General features: G+C 41.0%; 1 protein-coding gene across 7 annotated transcripts in view; it reads right to left on the bottom strand.

Annotated features, from left to right (window-relative positions):
• GABPA (GA binding protein transcription factor subunit alpha) overlaps nt 1-23,278 on the bottom strand; it is a 92,854-nt gene that overhangs the window by 56,563 nt on the left and 13,013 nt on the right. For 2 of the 7 annotated variants that reach the window (XM_064152352.1, XM_064152351.1), the window contains exons 6-10: nt 22,908-23,102; nt 19,575-19,631; nt 18,402-18,542; nt 17,245-17,437; nt 10,641-13,346 (exon numbers count right to left, since the gene is read on the bottom strand). In XM_064152352.1, coding sequence (XP_064008422.1) covers nt 13,118-13,346; nt 17,245-17,437; nt 18,402-18,542; nt 19,575-19,631; nt 22,908-23,102 — 815 coding nt within the window. In that variant the 3' untranslated portion in view covers nt 10,641-13,117. Of the gene's footprint in view, nt 1-3,302; nt 3,403-3,502; nt 3,661-10,363; nt 10,465-10,518; nt 10,539-10,640; nt 13,347-17,244; nt 17,438-18,401; nt 18,543-19,574; nt 19,632-22,907; nt 23,103-23,278 lie in introns of those variants that run through there. The other 5 variants (XM_064152354.1, XM_064152356.1, XM_064152353.1 and 2 more) reach the window with 5 other exon arrangements.

The raw sequence follows: 23,278 nt of genomic DNA, 5'->3' as shown, positions 1-23,278 counted from the left end.
TCTTTCTTATAGGAAAAAAAGAGAGTCTTCAGCAGAGAAATTTGCTATGTGACATGGTCTTATTTTGATACCATAAGAGGGAGTTTTGACAACAGCTACAGGACATATGAAGGGTTTTTTACCTCCTGTTTTAACATCGTGCACTTGCCACTACAAGGTAATCTTACATTATGCTATGCTTACCTATTATGCTGTGCCCACCCATTTTTAGCCACTTAATCACTTCCTTGCTTTGGCCTTTATCACTTTTTTCCCCTCCTGGTTTTTCTTTTTGTTTTTGTTGGTTGGTTGGTTTGGGGTTTGATTTGATTTGGTTTGTTTTGGTTGGTTGGTTTGTTTAATGCTCCTTTGTGCATTGGCACAGTATCTTGTGACCATGAGATGCTGCAGTCTAAGATACTTCAGGCATCAAAAAAGGTATGAAGCAAATTCACTACTCTAGGCTTCAAGAGAGCAGACTGGTCTGGTTGCACTCAGATGCAGTCAATGGCTCAATGTCCAGATGGAAACCAGTGACAAGTGGCATCCCTCAGGAGTCAGTACTGGGACTTGTGCTGTTAAACATCTTTGTCAGTGATGTAGACAGTGGAACTGAGTGAACTCTTAGCAAGTTTGTGATTGACACCAAGCTGTGTGGCTCAGCTGGCACACTGGAGGGAAGGGATGCCATCCAAAGTGACCTGGACGTCTTGACAGGTGGGTCCAAGACAACCTCATGAAATTCAAGAAGGCTAAGTGCAGGGTCCTACACCTGAGTTGAAGCACAAATACAGACTGGGTGAGGAGTGGCTTGAGTGCAGTCTTGAGAAAAGAAGGCTCCACAGAGACCTTATAGCAGCCTTCCAGTAGCTGAAGGAGGCCTACAAGAAAGCCAGGAAGGGACTTTTCACAAGGCCTTGTAGTGATAGGACAAGAGGGAATGGCCTTAAGCTTTGAGCAGGGTAGATTTAGAATGGATATTAGAGATAAATTCTTTATAGTATGGGTGGCAAGACACTGGAACAGATTGTCCAGGGAAGTTGCAGATGCCCCCTTTGTGGAGGAGTTCAAGGCCGGGCTGGGGGATGCCTTGAGCAATCTGATCTAGTAGAAGCTGTGAGGACCAGATTTCCAGCAGCCTAAAGGGCAAAGCAGCCTCAGCTCTCAAGGCATGGGGCCAAAGCAGAAGAGAGCAAAGCTCTGCAGCAGCCATCCTGCAGTGCTGGCCTATGTCTGCACTGGGACGTGCTAACCTCAGCTAGGGCAAACAGCCTTGCTGCATGGGAAGATGCCAGGTTGCCATCACCTCCTTCTTTGTGCTGGCTCCTCAGTTCTCACAGGGACTACACAGGCTACCAGTCTGCTGAGCAATATCCCTCACTAAGCCCCAGCCCTGCTATGGCAAGGCCAGGCTGCGGCACAGGCTGCTGCCACATGGCACTGTGAGCTGGGAGACAGTGAGGGCAAAGCCCTAAGGGTGGCAGATTGCCACAGTAAGTGGTCCCATCACCTTAGAAATGCCCTTCACCATTTCTGCAGGCTCAGCTCCAGCAACCAAGCACTTCTATTGGGCTATGCTGTCTGCTGGTGTTCATTCTAAGCCTTCATCTTCCCCATATGTATTAATGTATTTCCTTCCTATGCCTTCAGGATGAGTGTCCTCTTCCTTTAGGAGCATCATTAGACTCTATAAGGGATACTGCTTTCCCATCTGGTGTGCTTAAATCCATTGTCAGAGTGACATCAGCTGGGAAAAGCTGGTACTGGACCAGAAATCTATTTTAAAGACATTTCTTTCCACTGAAGAGCAAGCTCCCCCCATGTCACACAGAAGAACAGCTCAGTTCTTCCAAAATCCAAAACCACCAAGCAAATGATAACTTTCAATAATCTGAAAGCAACCAATTACCTCCTTCTTCAAGGAGGCATGGTTAAGTAAGTTGAACTGTGGTTATTCACCTTAACAGTAAATTCTTCATACAGGTAATGAGCAAGAGAAAACTGGAGTGTGACAGTGATGCTCAGCCTGGTTGTAGGTCAGAGTCAAGCACAGTGGGGCCTTCTGTTTTCAGTGACACAAGAGTAAAGCTTCAGCATCAGCTGTCTTTTGGGGCTGGAGGTGGCAATTATACTGATCGGATGGCTGCTTGATAGGAATTCTTTTGGTCTTTCTGGTGGCAGCGATTGTGTTTTAATGCTATATTCTGACTGCAGGCTTCTCATTAAAAGGAAAGGCAGCTGCAACAGAAGTCTAAGTGATTCGATACATTTATAATAATTTCTGCTTCTGCCTGGCACTGCAAATTACTATGCAAGAGCCTAATGTGTCTCATATGATTCGGGCATAAATCAGGATGATATTTCTTTTTGAAAGATATTGACAATTGCTGTAGAGTACCTTGGGCACTCCTGGCATACACACAGGAGCAGGAAATATATCAAGATGTTTTCTTTGGCAATAAAAACATGAATTCTTTATTTCTGAATATGTGACAGGGGAGATTGGATAAATCCTTCTCAAGGAGGCAGACAGGTGAAGAAATCCCTGGAGACTAAGATTAGCATTGAAAGAATATTCTTTTTTTCTTGGGACAGGAGACTAATGTATGTGATTTTTTTTTCCAGCCAGAAATCTCCATAGTTGCAGCTGAGTTTGTCTTTTGAGAAAAGAAGCTGCATGAGCTCTTACTCAGTAATACCTATGATGTTTGCTACTTTCAAATCTAATACTGATTTACTGAACCACCACAACCTTGACAGAAGGGCTCGTGTTGAAGATTTTGTTTAGTGACAAAAGTATTGCAGTTCCAGCCAGAGATGAGCATGTTTCAGCATCTAAGGTAAGCCTTGCAAAGGGAATCACAGAATCACAGAAACCACAGGTTGGAAAAGTCCCTCGGGATCACCAAGTCCAACCAATATCCCTATACTACAAGGTTCACCCTAAATAAGGTTCACCCTAAAACATATCCCCAAGCACCACATCCAAATGACCTTTAAACACATCCAGGGTTGGTGACTCAACCACCTCCCTGGGCAGCCCATTCCAACACCTGACCATGCTTTCAGTGAAAAAAGTTTTCCTAATGTCCAATCTAAATTTACCCAGTAGCAGCCTGAGGCTATTCCTTCTTGTTCTATCACTAATTACCTGTGAGAAGAGACCAGCAACAGCCTCTCCACAATGTCCTTTTCATAAAGAAAACTGTTCTGGAGGTCACTGGGAAAAAAATCAACTTTCTAGACACAAAGTAATTTAAGAGATAACAAATATTCTGTGAAAACCAGTCCTTACACAACATGTCTTTTGGGAGAAGGGAAGTGTCTTTTCTTTTCAGGAGAACATAATTCCTGGACTTGTTTTGGCAGCAACATCCTTTGGTAAGAACACAAGTGCTGAGCTAGCACACTGCACTGGGACCACTGGCAGGAAAAAAAAAAGAATATTTTTGTCTTTAGTTCTTCCATTTTATTGAGACATTTCCAAGGTAATATAAAGAAAGGGAAGGAGAAAAGTACTCACCAGAGTAAATAGCTCCAGTAATTCCCAAATGATCTATGAAATTCAGATTGAGCGGAATGAAGTCTGAGAGTTTCTCTGCAATGAATAGCATCTGGCAATGGAAAACTGCAGGGAAAGTGCAGAGGATCACAGCATACTTCCCTCTAGCAAGAGCTCCTCTACGGTCACAAGGCCAAATGCAGTTTGAAAAAATCAGACACAAGATTCCCAGGTATGTAAAGGTTTCAGAATCAATCTTTAAATGCATAATTTTAATGCTTCATTGAATAATACTGTGATTTAACAGTGTGTTGAAAGCAGTCTGCTCCCTGGGGTCAGCACTCACCAGGTGTATCTGTCACCTGATACTGAAAATAACTCCACCTAGGATGCTCAAAGTTTAATTAGAGCTGGTTTTTCAAAATCCTTCAGTGAAACCCAGAGAACAAAACATGGAACGTTTCTAGGTGAACACTACTGAAAATAAAAGAGGAAACACTACATTTATCTGTTTATTCTTTCTGACACAAAAGCCCAGTTGTCATGGAAGGCTAACAGGCCTAAAATATGTCCTGGCTTGCCCCACCCTTCTGCTGATGGGGGAGGCAAGGGTGGGAGGAAATCAAAGGCTTGGGCACTTATGTCCCCCCCCAAAGTGATAAACAGGTACCTACAGGTGTTTAGGTACTTACTAGTGTCTTGCCCAAAGAAAGGTGAGCAAGCCCTGGTCTCGCTCAGTATGGTCAGTTCTGCAAATGCCAGTTTGATTGGTGAATCTCTGTGGCCAAAGGAGCCCTTACACTCGGGCAAATAATACACATTGAGCTCAGTTCCAAGCAGTTGTGCTGCCTCTGCCTCACAGAGCTTCCTCAGTGTGTGCTCCTCTGCTCTACATTCTGCTCTGCCTCGCTGCTCTTGGACAACATGTTCTGCTTTGCCTTGTGCTTCAGACCAGCTTAGCCTGGATGTTTTGGGCTTGAACTACCTGGAAACTTAAGTGCCTCAAGTTTACCAGAAGGCATTTAAGTGCCTCACGATGTGGAAAGAAGTGCCACCGACATTGTGCTCCCTGCACATCTGCAAGAGATCCTGCCTGCACCTCTGCAAACCTCCTTGCCAAGAGGAACCAGAATCAGGTCAGAGATCATCTGCCTCTTTCCCATCAGCCTGCTAGAGCTTTGTAGGGGTAGGGGAGATGCACTCTCTCTCTCTCACTTTCTGTATATATTTACATAAGTAAGTATAACATTTATGAGCTTGCACAGCATTTCTCTGGCAGGACATGTTCAGTCACTCAACACGAGTCAGTTCTACTCCAGTGCTGTGCAAAGCCCCTTTAATTATTCTGTCAGAGCTCACCTTCTGGTCCAGGGAAAAGCTTGTCTGGTTTTATAGGCTTTTAAAAACTATTTTCAGAAATTAATATCAGTATTTTCAGTTTAGTGGCATAAACAGGCTATTGATGTGGCCCTGTGTTCTAATTGGTTACCAACCATTCCTGCAGAGGAATGACAAAATATTTCAAGAGCAACAATGAAACTAATAAGAATCTGTTTAATTTTCCAAGCAGTCCATGAATCACAACTCTCTCCTGTTTTGTCCTGCTTCTCCAGTTGAGCAAAACTCAGCAAGCAGACAGTCCACAAAAACATGCCACTGATTGCAAAAAATAGGCTGAATTATGCTGAATTTTCCTACCCAGGCACACCAATTTGAGCATGATTGCACTTACTCAGCTCTTCAGTTTCACAGAATGCCTGAGCATTTATTCTTTATGACCCCTTAGATGTAACTGGACAACGGTCTGACAAGTTGTTAGAGCAGAAGTATTCGGCATCTGATTGAAATTTCCCCCCCCCAACTTCATTCACTTTAGGCCTGGTGAACTATGAGGACAAGTTTAAGCTCCTCTTGCAGCTTACAGTTTCTTGTTGGGTAGAGTTCAGGTTATTAATTTATTAATTAATACACAAACTACATTTATTTTTAGTTCATAAGCCAAACTCCTTCCCCATCAGTTCTGCCTCCCTCAGCAGCCTTTAGTGCACAAGAGCCAGGAGAGACTCCAGATACACAAAGAGTTTCACATCCTCCCCAGCTGTCTCTAACCTCCTTTCACTGATCTCAGCTGGGAAATCAAAGTCCTGAGGCAGCTACTATAGATTCCTGCATGGGGCAGATTCTGTGAAGCTGAACATGCCTTAGGAAGCAGGTAGTGTGCTTCACTTTGGAAATGAAGCCACTTAGAGTTTCTGGACTAAACCACTAGTTTTATGAGAAACATAATTGAATAAGTAATACCTTTCCTGTCCTAACTCTGAGTTTAAACAATGGCATCCTGTAGGTGTCTTTCCCTCTAGTTAATCTCTTTAAATCTCATGTCTTGCATTCTCACTCTTCCAGACTCATTTCTCCCATGCATGCTGTTAGCAGCTTTCACTCTCACAAGATTTTTTAAAAACATGTTTTTTTTTCTTGTTGTCTTCTGTAGCTGAAGCTTTTTCTGCAGCTGAAGCTTTTTGCAAACCCAGTTCTTACAAAGCATTTCCTGCAGTGCCCTTGAAAGTGAGAGTATTGAAAAACTTAAGGTTGCCAAGGATGAAGTAGTAAACAGCTAATTTATGTTTTTCCATCTTAGAATACCTTTCTTAATTGGGAGGAACTTCAATAGATCTTCTACTATCTAAGAAACAATTTGTTTAGCACCATCCATGCTTGCTTCAATTATAATTGATAATTGAGAGACATTACATATTCTATTATAATAGATACAACTTACATAATTTGCTTTTTGCCTGCTGAGATGGAGGTACTTTGGTGAATTCTAACATGTAACCCACATAGAACTAGAAATACATCTCCTACATACTAATCTCTTCCATTTAGGTTATAAGGCAGGTGGCAAAGGTAAGAAAAAAACACAAACATGTCTTAAGATACCAGATTTGTTACAGACACCAGGATTTTTTTTTTAGCAGTAAAGACTCCCAGTTAACTTAGATCATTAGTACCAAACACCTGAAGCAATTTAATAAACAAAATTAAATATTTCCATGAGTTTTCACCCTCACCAAAGCTGTGCTAAATTAAACAAACATTTTTCCTGCTGTTTCTACAACACCAGCAACCTGAAAATGACTATAAATAGATTGAAATTTTATTACTATCTGCTGCACAGCAGTTGTTTTATAAGTCAAGAACTCTTGAGCAATTATAAACTGATGCACTGCAGGTAGTTTCAGCTGGTTTTGGTAACATGAGACAATTACTTACATGAGGAGTTCAGGTGGAGCTTCCACTGCCTCCCTGGACAACCTGTTCCAGGGATTCACCACTCTCATGGTGAAGAACTTCTTTGTAACATCCAATCTGAATCTTCCGCTTCTAGTTTTGCTCCATTCCCTCTACTCCTATCACTACCTGATATCCTAAAAAGTGCCTCCCCAGTTTTCTTGTAGCCCACTTCAGATACTGGAAGGCCATAGTATGGTCTCCTTGGAGCCTTCTTCTCTCCAGACCAAACAGCCCCAAGTCTCTCAGTCTGTCTCCATAGGAGTTCCATCCCTCTGATCATCTTCATGGCCCTTTTCTGGACATGCTCCAGCATGCCCATATCCTTCTTCTAATACAAGCTCCAGAACTGGATGCAATACTCCAGATGAGGTCTCATCAGAGTGGAGTAGAGGGGGGAGAATCGCCTCCCTCAACCTGCTGGCCACTCTTCTCTTGATGCAGCCCAGGATCTGGTTGGCTCTCTGGGCTGCAAGTGTACACTGGTGGCTTATGTTGAGCTTCTCATCTACCATTACCGTCAAGTCCCCTTCCTCAGAGCTGCTCTCAAGCCAATCAGTGCCTAGCTTTTATAGATGTTTGGGATTGCCCTGACTCAGACGCGCGACTTCCACACAGCATACGTGGATGTTGTGTGTCACGATCTCTGAACACAACAACTGATTCCTCTGTTTTTCCAGGTAAATGAGAGCTGTTCCATGGGTTACAGGCACATCTTCTGAGACCACTGCCATTAGCAATATTTAATTTTATTTTCCAGAAGACTAGTCCACAAGTAAATAATAACCTTAATTAAAGGCAGGCACTCAATATTTGTTTCTCCCTTCTCAGCATTTTTTAAACCTTAGGTTCAAATTATTAATGCCCAAGATGTCAATACTCTAAAATTGCAAGATTGCAAAATTTCAGTTTGGTGCCTGATTGGATGCTGTGGACTCCAGTTTTGAAATAATGATGCAAAATGTGACAGAGTCATAATAGGTCTAATGTACTGGATCCTGCAGTACACCTCTCAAAAACAACCAACCATTCCTCTCCTTTAATTATCAAGCATTTTTCTGTTTAGCATTATCTATATCAAGAATTAACTTCTCCAGAAGAAAAAACCCACACCCAAAAATAAAAAACCCAGCAATTTTATCAACCCAAATATATTGTAGAAGTCCTGATATACCTATATTAAACCCACAAGCTTTAAAAGTGTGTATCATCTTGAAAAACAAACCCCACCATTCTAGTCAGTAAAATTATTCCTCGTAGACCTATGTGCAGGGATCTTGGATCATCTTGCTTTTCAAAAATGCAGGTAACTCCCATAAATCCATGTTAATGAACCTTCTATCATCCTTCTTTCACAATGGAGTCCCAAGTCAACTTATTTTGCTTAAAACTGAAAACTGTAAGCTGTTAGCAATTCCCCACTTTTATTGCTCCAATAATCCCTATTTTTTAATTCCCTAGTTTTGATATGGGAAACTATGGACTGTCAGTCTTAACTTGGTGCTGGGGAAGGTCATAGAAGGATCATCTTGAGGGCCAGCATGCAGAGGACCAGAGGAACCAGGGGATCAGGCCCAGTCAGCATGGGTTTATGAAAGGCAGGTCTTGCTTGACAAACCTGATCTCCTCCTATGACAAATGGACCCTCTTAGTGGATGAGGGAAAGGCTGTGGATGTTATGTACCCGGACTTCCACAAAGCCTTCAACGTGTTTCTCCACAGCATCGTCTTGGCCAAACTGGATGTCCATAGACTGGACAGGCACACTGTTTGCTAGATCAGAAACTGGCTGAATGGTCTGGCCCAAAGCGTGGTGGTGAATGGAGTTAAATTCAGTTCTATTTAACATCTTCCCTGTATGACCTTGATGATGGGATCGAGTGCACTCTCAGTAAGTTGGTAGACAACACCAAGCTGAGAGAGTATTAATCTGCTGGAGGTAAGGAAGGCTCTGCAGTGAGGTCTGGACAGGCTGGATTCATGGGCTGAGGCCAACTCTATGGCATTCAACAAGACCATGAGCTGGGTGCTGCACTTTGGTGACAAAACCCCCAAACTTGGGACACAGTGGCTTGAACGTAGCTTGGCAGAAAGAGACCTGAGGGAACTGACAGACAGACAACTGAATATGAGCCAGCAGGGTGGTCAGGTGGCCAAGGCCAACAGCACCCTGCCTGCATCAGTCATAGTGTGGCCAGCAAGACCAGGGAAGTGATATGCCCCTGTACTTGGCAAGTGAGGCTGCACCTTGAGTACTGTGTTCAGTACTGGGCCTCTTACTACAAGAACACCGAAGTGCTGAAGTGTGTTCAGAGGAGGGCAACAAGGCCAGTTAGAAGCCCTGAACACAAGTCCTGTGAGGAGTGGCTGAAGGAGATGGGTTGTTCAGATACTGTACATTTGTTAAGTGTTCTTTAGAAGAAGGTCAACAAATTACTGAAGTGTTCTAAAATATTATTTTCAGTCCATTATATGCTCTTGCTGCTAATCTAAACATAAACATTTTGAAATCAAACGATCTGGTAGGTGTAAAGATGACAAAATATTTCAGTCTTGAATTTGGCAGTCCAGATGGAGGAGTTCAGAGGTATAACAAGAGTATTTTTACTGAGACACAATGTAATACTTGGTGCCAACAGTATAATGACAATTTTGTCTTTGAATCATAGAATGGTTTGGGTTGGTAGGGGCCTTAAAGATCACCTAGTTCTGAGCCAGCTGCCATGAGCAGGGATACCTTCTGCTAGACCCAGTTGTTCAAGGCCAAGTTGGATAGGGCTCTTCCAGGGAGGAAACATCCACAGCTTCGCTGCAAAACCTGCTAATATTTCATTACCCTTACAGTGAAGAATTTCTTCTTTGCATCTCATGCAAATGTACCCTTTTTCAGACTGAAACTCTTACCCTTTCTCCCATCACTATGCTTCCTGGTAAGAGTTATCCCCCCTCACCATTCCTGTTAGCTCCCTTCAAGTACTGGAAGGCTGAGATAGATGTCTCCCTCGAGCCTCCCCTTCTCCAGGCTGACTCCCAACACTCAAACTGTCCTCATATAGAACGTCTTCTAGCTCTCCATGTTTTGTGGCCTTCCTCTTGACTCACTTAAGTCTGTGTCTTTCTTGTGGTGTGGGCTGCAGAGATGGCCACAGTGGGATCTCACAAGAGCGATGGCAAGCAGCAGAATCACCTCCCTTGCCCTGCCTTCTCCATACCCTGGGTAAGCAGGGCCACTTACCCTATCTTCCTTTTATCACTGACATACCTATAGAAGCTTTTCTTATTGCCCTTGACATCTCCAGACAGATTTAATTCCACCAGGGTGCTGGCTTTCCTAACCTGATCCCTGACTGCTTTAAAAAGAGTAGCTTTAACAACTATTACATTTAAGTCCAAAAATTAGAGATCATCACGAACCTTTCCAACTTAAAACACTTCTAAAATTATAGATATTACTACTTTACATGGCTCATTTTGATCAAAGCACCATTTTGATAATTACCATTAAGATACTAATGAAAGCTATTACTGAAGGGCACTGAGCTCCAGTTTAAAGGTAGAAACATATAGCCAAATGCTGAGTATAAGACGCACCTTCAGAAAATGAGGTAAGTCTGCATTCTTCCTGCAACTGGCTTGTGAGCTTGAGAGTAATGATAATAAAGTGCATGCATTAATCTTCAAACTGGATGCACCTGAGTGATGTTACAAAGAGCTTGTTAAAAAAATTAAAGTCAAGAGGCAGTAGCTGTATAACATTTTTATTTTGCTATATTGACATTTTATGCACAAATATTTTAGAGTAAAAATAGAAAATAATTGTTTCATGTAAAATTACCCAAAAAATGCAAAACGCAAAAGAAATACATAATTATTAGCAGAGTATAAGTGTCTTTATTTAAAAAGTATGCAAAAACCCTTCAATTTTACAAAAAACTGGGAATATTCTTTCTATGTTTTCCTTCTGGCAGCAACAGAACAACCTCTGACAATATATTCTACATCTTTTATTATTTCATTGAAGACATCAAGTTAGTCACAGATTTCTCCCTCAAATACAGAGAATGTGACAGTGATTTTACACCACTTTGAAAGATCCCTTCTTCACTAATTAGAACACAGCAGAAAAGCAGATGATGCCACAACAAAGAACCCCAAAGACTATCAAAGCTATTGAAAAACGGCAAAATAATAATTGGATGTATTTACAAAGGAAGTGTGATATTAGAAGATTCCCCTAGAGGCCTTATCATGTAACAGGAACGTTCAGGGGGATGAAGTATTGATACTACCTTTCAGTTTTGCTGTTAGCTTATCCTCCCACAGGCCAGTTTGATCTAGAAAGCTGTTATTTCAAACTTTTTTTGTACTGTGTTTTAACTAAAAAGGCTTCTCCTGAACTCTGCTAAATAGAACTAGTGGCTTCTACTAGCCTTCTGTTTAACAATGGAGCAGTGTTACATGCTTGCTGTCAATGAATTATCAGCTTCATTTTGTCCTTAGTTAGCAAACTTGGAACTGTTTGCATAAGTCACCTCAAACACTTGCCAACTGGTGGTACTGAATTACTCTAAGGGTAATAAATGGTTTAGTGGTTGGCCTCTTGTGACATGTACACATTTTGCTCAGGGCTTAAGATCTTTTTAAAAACAAAGTAAAACCACCAAGCCCAGTAGATGGAATGCTTTAAGAGCTCAAGAATGAAAACAATATTAAGACTTCCTGAAAGAATCTGGCAGCGTCCCCCACTTATTACCGTGGTGATGATGAAAAAGGTAGGCTAGAACTACATGCAAAAATTATCTGCAGGTGAACACTAACCTGTAAATAAAAAGTTCTGCCCTCAATGCATCTTTAAAATAATATGACTGTGTTCTCTATGCTCTGCCAGCAAGCCTGGTGCTGTTGCTACTCAGTATAAACACATTTCATGTTTAGAGCCCCACTGCACAAGCATTTTTTATTTCATGTTTAAGAGCAGCTCATTCCCTCACAGAATTAAAAGTTTTCCCTCATCTATTTGCATTTTAACTGTTAAGAAGAGGCTGCACTTACAGAAAGTTAGAAAATACTAGTGAGATAATATGCTGTTTAGTAATGAGTTACTGACATTAGCAAATGATAACATTAGCAAAAGCAAAACCAAAGTGGTATCTTTTTCAGCCATCAGAAGGCATAGGCATCAATGCAAAAGCTCAAAAGTACTCTCTGTAGCTCAGAATTCAGTATACATTTTTTTTTTCTCTCTTTACCCAGACTTCAAACTGCATTCAGCTCTGGAGCATGCTTTTGGCTTATGAAGCTTCAAAAACATCAGCTGAAGTTCAGAAATTAATTAATTTTGAATACAAAATACATATTTGTATTTTAATGTATGTCGACTGTACACTAATTTGGAAATCAAACCCGTTCTCTGTAAAATTATTTTCAACTTCAATTTTTTTTTCTGAGCAGGGACTACTGACTGTGATTAACTTAGGTCTTCTGTTACTAAGGTTGATTATTATACAAGTATAAGCACCTTGCGGATCAGAGCATTAAAATGCTCCCACCGTAACAAACTACTTTTGGGTGAGGGCTGTTTTATCAAGTTTGCAAACCACCTGATGGGGAAGGCAATACCAGAGCAAGAAGTTTACCTTTTTTTTTTTGCTATTTGGCTAGCATTAACAATGTCATTCAAACCAGTTAAGTACTTGCACTCATATATGTATATCTACATATTACAATGAAATACTCTTAATAGGCTTTTCACCTAAGCCAGATCTAAACCTGGATCTCCTTCTTCAACACCAACCTTCAGTTCAGTATAGTCTTAGTTTCTTTGCTTATAAACACAGAAGCTGTTTAAAGAACTGGACAATTTGTAACATTTAATGTGTCTTACAGCTCTGCTTGATTAAATGAGAATACTAAATGTTTTAACTTTGAAAGCATCGAATGCTATTTGGTAGTTCAGCAGAGTGTAAAAGACTGGTCATGACAAAGTTGAGACAACTGACAAGCCTGCTTGCTGTAGCTATTCCCATTTGTTAAAAGTGCTGCAAAAAAGTACTTTGCACACCTGTGGACACAGTGTGTTGACCAGTTCAACCTTTCTCACCAATTTCAGATTGCATACCATAGAGGTCCTGACTCAAAGGTGCAGAAGTTGTGGTGATCCCCTAATTTACATTGAAATATAAGCTGATAAAAGATGGAAATTTATGAGAGTCCCAGTTCTTTATAGAAAACCATGCTCTGTATTGTACTGTCAAGAAACAAAAGTAGTTTCCAATTCCAACAACGGTTAAGAGCATCAACTGCTCTGGCTACACAGGAAAGGCTCCCGTTTTCAGGTCCCAGTGCTTAATTATCTTTCTCTGTTTGCAGGGATGCTGTGGCTAGTGCCACTGCTGTAACTGGCTGTGCAATGCCATGAAGCTGCATCTTGGCTAGTTTCTTCTGCTCACATTCTGTGACCAACCGATTCAACTCTGCTGCACTGTATCCAATGAGAGTTTTCAAGTCGCAGACAAATTTGTACACAAACCTCTTACCTTGCACTTTGCAGATCATATCTCCATCATAGTAATACCTGTAAAAAAAAAAAAAAAGGTCAAGTCAATTTGAGGGAAGTAAGTTTTGTTTAGCACTTTGCCTTGTTGTCTCCCCTTACAGCATTGTCTCTTGCTTTCTTTATTCATATCTTGTTTTCTCAGGGAAAAAAATGTTAGAAGAAACAGCTTGAAAATTAGCATTGCAGAGTCTATGGTAATAAAGAACAGACATTCTCTCTCTATTGTTTTTAAAGATGGAAGTAAAACTATAAAAGCATGTTTGTTCGTTGGGGTTTTGTTTTCCTTTGTAGCTCACATGAGGCACAACTACAGATTTTGCCTTTATTTACAACTAAAAGTGACTTCTCTATGACAACTTCACACATTGTGTAACAGGAACAATCAGACTGGTCACAAGTGTGGTATGGATAACCAACTCTATACAGCCCACAGCTTTCCAGAAACCCTAGGTGATATGAACAAAAAAAGTTTGCATTTTACAGTTTTGTTCTTATCTCACTGTGGGCATTAGCAGAAAGAATGTCACACTTCTCATTAATAAAACCCTGTGGCTAGGACATAAGCACACATACAGACTGGATTAAGAGTAGGCCTGCAGAGGAGGACCCGAGTGTGTTGTAGGATGAAAAACATTACAAGTAGCAGTATACACTCTCAGCCCAAAAAGCTCATCACATGCCGGGCTGCAGCAAAATAAGTGTGAAAGAAGGCCATTCTCTCAGTTGATTCTCCTCTTCTGAGACCTCACCTGAAGCACTATGTCCATTTCTGGGGCCTGCAGCACAAGAAATAAATGGACCCGGCTCAAGCAAGTCCAGAGGAGGGCTGCAAAAGTGATTTGAAAGGCTGGAACATCTCCCCTATGAGGACAGTTTCAGAGAGTTTGGCATGTTCAGCCTGGAAAAAGAGCAGGCTGTGGGGCAAACTTACAGCAGCCTTCCAGCACTTAAAGGGGGCCTACACTAAAGATGGGGGAGTACACCTACTAGGGTGTGTAGAATAGAATGAGGGACAATGGTTTCCAACTAACAAACTGTGGATTTACATTAGATGCAATGAAGAAATTATTTACTGTGATGGTGATGACACATTGGAATAAGTTTCTCAGAAGTTGTGGATGTCTGCTCCCTGGAAGTGTTCATAACTGGAACTTGATGAGCTTAACAAGCTTTTAATTTGGAAAAATCAAAACTGACTGAAAACATTTTAAAAGTATTTAGAAAGACAATTTCCTCAAAACCATCACCCAAATGCAGTACAAGCAAACCTTCTTGACTGTCTAAAAAATTAGTCCTGTGAGTGAAATGCTTGTAAAGTAAAGGTGATTCTCATTCACTAGCAAAATTAAATCAAAAGATGTGGTGGGTTAGGAACTCTTCCCCCACAGAGGTCTCCCAGCTCTAGTGAGAAAAATGTAAGTTACTATGAATCAAACCAGATTTCTTCAGAATTGCTCAAATTCTGCAAGGAAAAAAACCTGCCTTTTAATTTATCACTTTTGAAGGTCAGGATCTAAGCAACAGGACCAAAGAGAAGATAAGAGAGAGGCTATGTAGAAAAAGATGCTGGCAAGCCGCCTGGTTATGAGTATCATGCAAGAAGCCACAGAGATGTTATGGAGTACAAGAACTGTCAAAATAGCTTGCTACTGCTCTGTGGGTAAAGAAAGTTTGGTCCATTTGCAAAAGCTCTCCATCACCTTTCTCCTGAATGACACTGTTATGATAAGCTTCCTCTTCAGTCCCTCTCACTCTACTCCATGCTAACATCTGTGCCTCCCTCAACTCCTGTTTACTTCCACCTTGTTATTCGTGATCTTAACTGCTACCCCACTCTCATTCAGCACTTCTCCACAACAATCCTTGCATGTTGAATACAGAATAGCTTAGATAAATGCAGTATTATTTAAGAGCATGGAAACACAGGGAAGGCATCCATGGTGAATGTGGCAAGGTACTGGAGAAAGAAATTGAGAAACTGGGAGCTGTGCTCACCTGGATCAATGCAACATATCTGCAGAAAGCCAGAGTGTGAAATATGTGGCCATGGTATATGTCAACTGTCACCTTCCAAACATATGCTTATCTATCAATATACCTATATATACACACATACATATATATAAAAATAACTCTGTACAAGCATTTATATTTATTGTACAGTCCTGTACAATAAAGCCTGTCTCAAAATAATGCTGTAGAAAAACACTTTACAAAACTAAATACATTTCTTAAAATGACTTAGCCCACATTAATGATATGTTTAGAAAGGAAAAGGAGCACAGGAGATTAGGCTGCATTCATGCAAAGGCCTGAAACCATGCCAGATTTCCACATCTCATGCAGAAACACTCAAGTTAGAATTGAGGCAACGTGATGAGAGGCTTTTTACAATCTTATATTGAATGCATTTCTGATTATCCCATTTGTTTGTTCAAAAATACAGAAATCTAAAAATAAATACTCATGCAAGTTTTCAAAGCCTTAGTTACTGGAGTGTTCCAAGTCACATGAAAACTTTTTCAGAATAATACAGGAGATGAAATTATTTTTCAAGCATCACTTCCCTACTGGATAACTAAAGAAAATTTACCAAGGTACACATAACAAAAAAAGTTTTCTTCCATTTTCGTCCTGTTATGGCTTGGTTTTCCTACAGCTGGACAGAGAAGCTAGTGCATTTCTCAATAACATCAATATAAATTTTCTGCATGAAGTGACAATTTCAGTATATTAATAAACAAAATATATTATCATTTAATGAAATTTTAGTTTGGCAACATTATTTATCATGGGAGTAGCAAGAGGCACTAACTATCCCTTCAGACATTCAAGTGTTTGAAAACATGTTGATATTGATACAGCTGCCAAAATGGCAGCATTTTGAGGAATGTGGTTTCTGTAATTCTGCAACTAAAATATAAATGTAAAACCTCTCCAATAGTGATTCATGTAAAATACTGACATCTGATTAATATCCCAGTGATAAGAACATTATTCTAAAGTTCTTCAGCTGCCTTTGAAATCTGCACAGTTTGCTTACAAACCCAAAAAACTCCAAACAATTAGCATTATTCTTATGCTCCAGAAAGTTCTCACATATACTTTTAGTGCACAAATGCATAGATTCACAAGAACAGGTTGGAAATATGGGAATGTTATTGCAACAGTCCAGGCTGGGGAGCAACTCTACTAGAAGGGCTCTGCTGCTTTGGGCAGTGGATTTAGCAAAAGCCCTTCCCACACAATGGACTTTATGATCCTGTGAAAAAAAGTAACACTTAAATTCAAAATTTAAATAATGCCAAAGCAGCCACTTCAGACCAGACTAAGGATCCATCTAGAACGCAAAAGACTCCAACAGACACCTAAGGAGAGGTATTAGAATAAGTATGTAACATTTAATTGATTTGTCCACTGTCTTATCAAACTCAGAAATTTTTTATGACATTCACCAGACTGTGCCTCAGGAAGTTAAAAGACAAATGAAAGGACATAATTAAGCTGTGCATCTGCTGCCTGACACAGGCTCACAGGATATTAGGGGTTGAAAGGGACCCAAGGAGATCGAGTCCAACCCTCCTGCCAGAGTAGGACCACACGATCTAGCACAGATCACAGAGGAACGCATCCAGACAGGCCTTGAAAGTCTCCAGAGAAGGAGACTCCACAACCTTTCTGGGAAGTTCGTTCCACTGCTCTGTGACCCTTACAGTAAAGAAGTTAGTGAACATCCCTAAAAAACAAAACTATGTCCAGCAAATACTGTACCCCTAAGACTAGCATGATCTGATGTGAAAGAGGAGTTTTAGAGGATCTGTTTATCCCTTTAGTAAAGAAAGCACAAGTCTTGCATTACGATAGTTAAAAGTAGACAAGTGGAAGCAAACCACTTCAGACCCGATCAGTTTCTTACCTCAAAGCACGACTAAGCTTCTCATAATTCATTGTGGGTTTGTTTTTACGCTGTCCCCATTTTTGTGCGACCAGTTCAGGTTGATTCAACTTAAACTCTCCTTCATCACCAACCCAAGAAATACAGTCCCGAGCATCTTTGTCAGTGAGAAGTTCTAATAAAAACTGCCATAACTGGATCTGGCCATTGTTTCCTGTTGAAATAAGAATTACAAGATCCATTTCATTTAGCTCTTTTTATATTCCACTCTAAGCTAAACATTTTCAACTAACACATCAAAGCTGATCAACATAGCATAAGTGACAGAAGGAAAATTTGCACTTAATGCATTTTGATTATTCTTTTGTAAATGTTTTCCTGAGAAGTCATTAGTATTACTGTCAGCTGATAAAATCTTGGCCAAGAATCTCGAGTGGCATCATAACAGACATTAATAGATGGTGTAAAACAAAAATTCAAGAGAGAAGCGAGGAAAGGATTTTAACAGAATGATTGGACAGTGGACAGAACCCAAGCAAAGATGACAAAAGAAAAGAGACAAAGAAATTGGAATGACTCATTAATAATCAAAAAGTATGTCCAAATAGAAGTAATGCAAAAATAAACTGTACATCTAGTGTGCAAAACCAGAAAGCTAAAGCTTCCTAGATCCCATAGTCACCAAATTGCAGGAAGAGAGGAAAAAGGCAGAGCAAGTGGTAGCTAGGCCATTATTCTACAACATACAGTTTATTTTCTCCCCTTTCTGCAACAGAAAGTGTAAAGAAATCAAAAGCTTCAATAAATACTACACACTGGTTTAAGAGAACAGACTATTATGTGATAGGAAGAGAAACAATTTAACACATTTTATTTACTTCAGGAGTCAAAAGCAGAAGCACATTAACATGTTGCCTGTGTGAGCTAACCAAACTGCCAGGTCTGAAGGTGCTTGCGATCCAATTTGCAGCTACAGACTCCATTGTACACATGGACTTCTACAAACCTCACACTTCGAGGGACAAAGAAGTATTCCAGAAAACTGTAATCTGGTCTAGTGAAGAATGGATTGGAACTAATGACCTTTAAGGTCCCTTCTGACTCAAACCATTCTATGAATCTATGAAATTAGTAAGTGTCCTACTTCATTTGCATTTAAAAAATTATGGAGACAGTACCTGTTCTGTTCCCAGGGGAACTTCTATCTTCCCCAGAGATCCTTGGAGATCTCTGTACTTTAGCTGCCTTTGCACTGCTGTTGATTACTTTAATGGTGGTTGGGGTAGCAGGCTGTACTGACGCTGGAATAATCTGCACAGCTGTAAAGCAGAGAAGATTGCAGAACATCAATTATAAATTGCTGGCACAGAAATAAGCATATATTATGTATCACCTGCATTATCAAAACATCCAGGAGCTAGTTTTCCCCATTGCTTAAAAGACACACTAAGTCATAACGCTAGGAATAAAGCCTCTTTACACCTTATGGCACAAATTGTTCCAGACATATCGGAGATGCCACATTACAGATAAAACATCAGCTTTAGTTTACTATCCAGTGTATTACAAGTTTCCATTAAAAAATCACCTTGTCATGCCTTCTGTTTTTATCTTTATGCCATTCTCATATGATCTACCCCGAACACATTCTTCTCTATAGTCACTGTACAGCCCTCCCTCCATACATACTATTCAAACACCAATTAAATATCCTTCTCTTACAATAGTAGAAGTGGATGCAAATGCCCCACTCTAGGTGACTTTAAGACACAAATCCAGGATGCAGTATTTGGTCTGTCTATTAAACATGTAAGCTGCTTACATGTCTCCCAAACATAGACTCATTTTAATAATTTATAACACTGATTCTCATCTGGAGGAATGCATGTTAAAACTATGGAAAGTTACCTTAATGTATTCTTTTTTCTAGTATTGGTTTCTAAGCAGGCTTTCTCTTACACACTCCTTTACATTTTTAGAAACACTTTCTTTTGAAATTATGGTATTTTAGTATATCTATTCATTAATGCAATTTGTAACGTAAAAAAAACAAAACAACTCCAGACCTCAAATATGTATCCTAGACAGTTTATTTCAAGACAATGGAAAATACCTACCATCCAAAACTTTCATCGTTTGGGTCAGACATCACCTTCCAGTCAGTAACAAAACACTGAGAAACTCAACATTTTGCTTTAATAGTTTAAAATATGCCCTCCTCCCCTCACCAAGTGAAACCACTCTCCCAAGTGAATTTCTAAATGTTGTACTATTACACTGTTGAACCAAAGTACAGGGCTAAATCTGCAAACAATTAGTGGCCTGAATTAATTGCTGGCAGAAGTACTTACGCTGATCAATAGTAACAGTTGCTATTTCTCCAGAGTGTTCTTGGCTAGCCAACACATCTGCAAATTAGAAAAAGGAAAAGTTTTTGTTTAGCCTACATATTTCAAGTCAAATGAGGCTCAAAAATTTTCCATAGAGGGAAAAAAAATTAATCAAAATTTGTTGCCATTTTGCAAGAAACAAGCATAGCTTATGGTTTCATCTTAAGTAGAGACATTTCACATCTGTCATTCAGTTTTCAGAAACAAAGCTGTACATGGTGAATTTCAAGGTACTTTATGCATCCTCCATCCCTTAAAATCTTTAGCTGTATCATGTAAATGAAGATGGAAATAAGTTTTCAGTCTGTCAAGTTCTATCCAAGCATGGTAAATCGGAAATGTAAGTATATATGTATGACACATCACTTGTCAGTTGTGCTGTGTACAATCTAAAGATTTCATTGCCTATGTTTCATAATCTTCACATGACAACTACACACAGTAGATAACTCACAATCAATATTTAATTATAAAACTGTCAAATTCAGGAGAAGTGCAAACTGAAAATCTTTATTAAAACAAAGGAGGAATCACCAAAGGAGGAATACTTGCTATTTATTATGAAGTTTGAGGAAAGACAGGCAGTCACATTGCACAACAGCAGACATTCTTACTAACACTTCCTCTTACGCTGAGGGGGTCCAAAACTGAACAAAGGACTCAAGCTGCAGCTTCACCAGTGCCAAGTGCAGGCGCACGATCACTTGCCTACTCTTGCTGGCCACACTATTCCTGACACAGGCCACAGTGCTGTTGGACTTCTTGGCCAACATATAGCCAACCATATGATGGCCTGTATTCAGCCAGCTATCAACCCCCAGCCCCTTTCCTGCCAGGCAGCTCTCAAGCCACTCCGCCCCAAACTTGAAGCACTGAATGGGGTTGTTGTGACCCAAGTGCAGTACCCAGCATCTGGCCTTGTTGAACCTCATACAGTTGGCAGCTCATCAATCCATCCCATCCAGATCCCTCTGCAGAGCCTTCCCTATACTCAAACAGATCAACACTCCTGCCAAATTTGGCACCGTGCAAAATTACCAAGGGTGCATTTAAACCCCTCATCTCTGATAAAGCTATTAAACAAGACTTGCCTCAAAATGGAGCCTGGAGAAACACTAATTCTGACCAGCTGCCAACTGGATTTAATTCTGCTCACAACTCTCTGGGCTCAGCCATCCACCCAGCTTTCTGCCCAGTGAAAAGTACACCTGTCTAAGACATGAGCTGCCAGACTCTCTAGTAGAATGCTGTGGGAGATAGTGTCAAAGGCTTTACTAATGTCCAGGCAGACAACACCCACAGTCTTTCCCTCATCCACTATGCAGGTCACCTGGTCATAGAAGATGAAGTATGTCAAGCATGACCCGTCTTTCATGAACCCACACTGGCTAGCCCAATTCCCTGGTTGCCCTGCATGTGCCACACAAGTACATTCAGGACGAACTGCTCCATAGTCTTTCCCAGTACCAAGGTCAGTCTGACAGGCCTGTAGTTCCTCGAAGCCTCCCCTGGCCCCTCTTGTAGATGGGTGTCATACTGGCAAGCCTCTAGTCACCTCATACTTTCCCTGTTAAGCAGGACTGCTGACAGATGATTAAAAGTGGCTTGGCAAGCTCCTCTGCCAGCTCCCTCAGCATTTGAGTGGCTCATATCTGGGTCCACAGACTTGTGACTGTCCAGGTAGTGAAGCAGGTTGCTAACTGCTTCATCCTCTTGGATTATGAGTAAGTTAAATCTTTTCCACCGTTTTCCAGCTTAGAGAGATGAATGCCCCTAGGATAACTGGTCTGACTGCTAATGACTGAAGCAAAGGCAGCCTCAGCCTTCTCCTCATCCTTAGTGGCAATGTTCCTCTCCTGCATGCAATGAAGGATAGAGATTCTTCTTGTCTCTCCTCCTGTTGTTAAAGTGCTTCTAAAAACCTTTTTTAATATGTCTTACAACAGTGGCCAGATTAAGTTCTAGCTGAACTTTTGCCTTTCTGATGTTCTCTCTGCACAATGTAAATAGAACCCTGTACCCTTCTTGAGTTGCCTGCCCCTTCATCCAAAAGGTGGTAAACTCTCCTTTTTACCCCAGAGCCCCAGTGAAAAAGCCCTGCTCTGCCAGAACAATCATCTCCTCCAACAGTTTGTCTTAAGACATATGGGGACAGCCTGCTCCTGCACCTCCAAGACTTCCTTCTTGAAGAACGCTCAGTCTCCCTATATCCTTCAGGACTGTTTCCCCAAGGGACTCTCAACGAGTGTCCTGAACAGGCCAAAGTATGTCCTCTGGAAATCCACAATAGTGGTTTTGCTGACCCCTCTCCTTACTTCACCAAGAATCAAGAACTCTATTATTTCATGGTTGCTAGATCCAAGATGACCTCCAACCACCAGTCCTGTTTGTAAACAGCAGGTCTAAAGAGGCACCTCCTCTGGTAAGCTTGCTTACCAGCTATGTCAGGAAGTTATCTTCCACACAATCCAGGAACATCCTAGATTGTTTCCTGTCTGCTGTGTTCTCTTTCCAGTAGATGCCCAGTAAATTGAAGCTCCACACTAGAATAAGAGCTGGGGATTGCGAGAATTCTGCCAGCTCAGTCTGTAACAGACCCCCAGTAGGTTATCAGCCCTGTTGGCCTTTCCCTTCGTCCTTACCACCAAGCATTTGACTTTGCCTTCTTATTTGTTGATCTCTATAAAATCAAAACACTCTCTTATACTCAGAGCCACCTTACCACCTCTCCTTCCCTGCCTATCCCTTCTGAAGAGCTTAAGGCCATCCATTGCAACACGCCAATCATAAGAGTCATACCACGTTTCTACAATGGTGCCTAAGTCATAGCTATCTTGCTGTACAACACCTTCCAGCTCCTCCTGTTTGTTACCCATGCTGCATGTATTGGTGTAGAAGTAGTTGAGCTGGGCTCTCAATTTTCCCTCCCAACACTGGAATGCCAGCCCTATGCTCATCTCTAGTGAGCGTGGATTTATCCACTTTCCTGTTTGAACCTAGTTTAAAACCCTCTTGATGAGCCCTGCCGACTCATGGGTGGGAACCCTTCTCCCTCTTTGAGGCAGCTGGCCCCAGTCCGTCGCCAACAGGCCCAGTACTGTATAAACCTCTCCGGGATCAAAAAAACCCCAAAATTCCACTAGCGGCACCACACCGCACTCTGAACCATGTGCACTAATGACTGCGTTTTTACTGTCCACATTAAGCAGGGGAAAAACAACTACTCACAACTGGTTTCACCTTCAAAGGGAAGGAAATAAAATAAGTAAAAACATTACATAAAACTCCCCATACATTTTCGAAGAAGCTCCAAATGGCTCCAAAGGATTTCTCCTCGTGGGACACGCTGGAAGAAGTCTTCTTGACTGAAGCTGCAGAGCTCTCGCCCAGGAATGCTGAGTGCGTTGAGGTCAATGTCAGTCATGCTGAACTCCTTCATTACCCACACCACCCAGTGGAGTACCTGGTCTGTCGACCACTGTACTGGGTCTGGAAAGGAATAAAGGGGAAGAGGAAAAAAAAGATAAACCCATAAATCATCCCATTACATACTGCAGGGTTCCTTCGCACTGAGGATACAGAGCTAGTCCTTACTGTAACTGAAAACAAGAACAAAATACAAGTAGCTACTGACTCACAGTGTTCAAACAAGCATAAGCCATAGT

The sequence above is a fragment of the Pogoniulus pusillus genome, chromosome 12, assembly GCF_015220805.1.
Source record: "Pogoniulus pusillus isolate bPogPus1 chromosome 12, bPogPus1.pri, whole genome shotgun sequence".
Classification (NCBI taxonomy): Eukaryota; Metazoa; Chordata; class Aves; order Piciformes; family Lybiidae; genus Pogoniulus; species Pogoniulus pusillus.
Note: the sequence above shows the minus strand (reverse complement) of the source record. Positions and strands in the feature narration are given on the sequence as shown.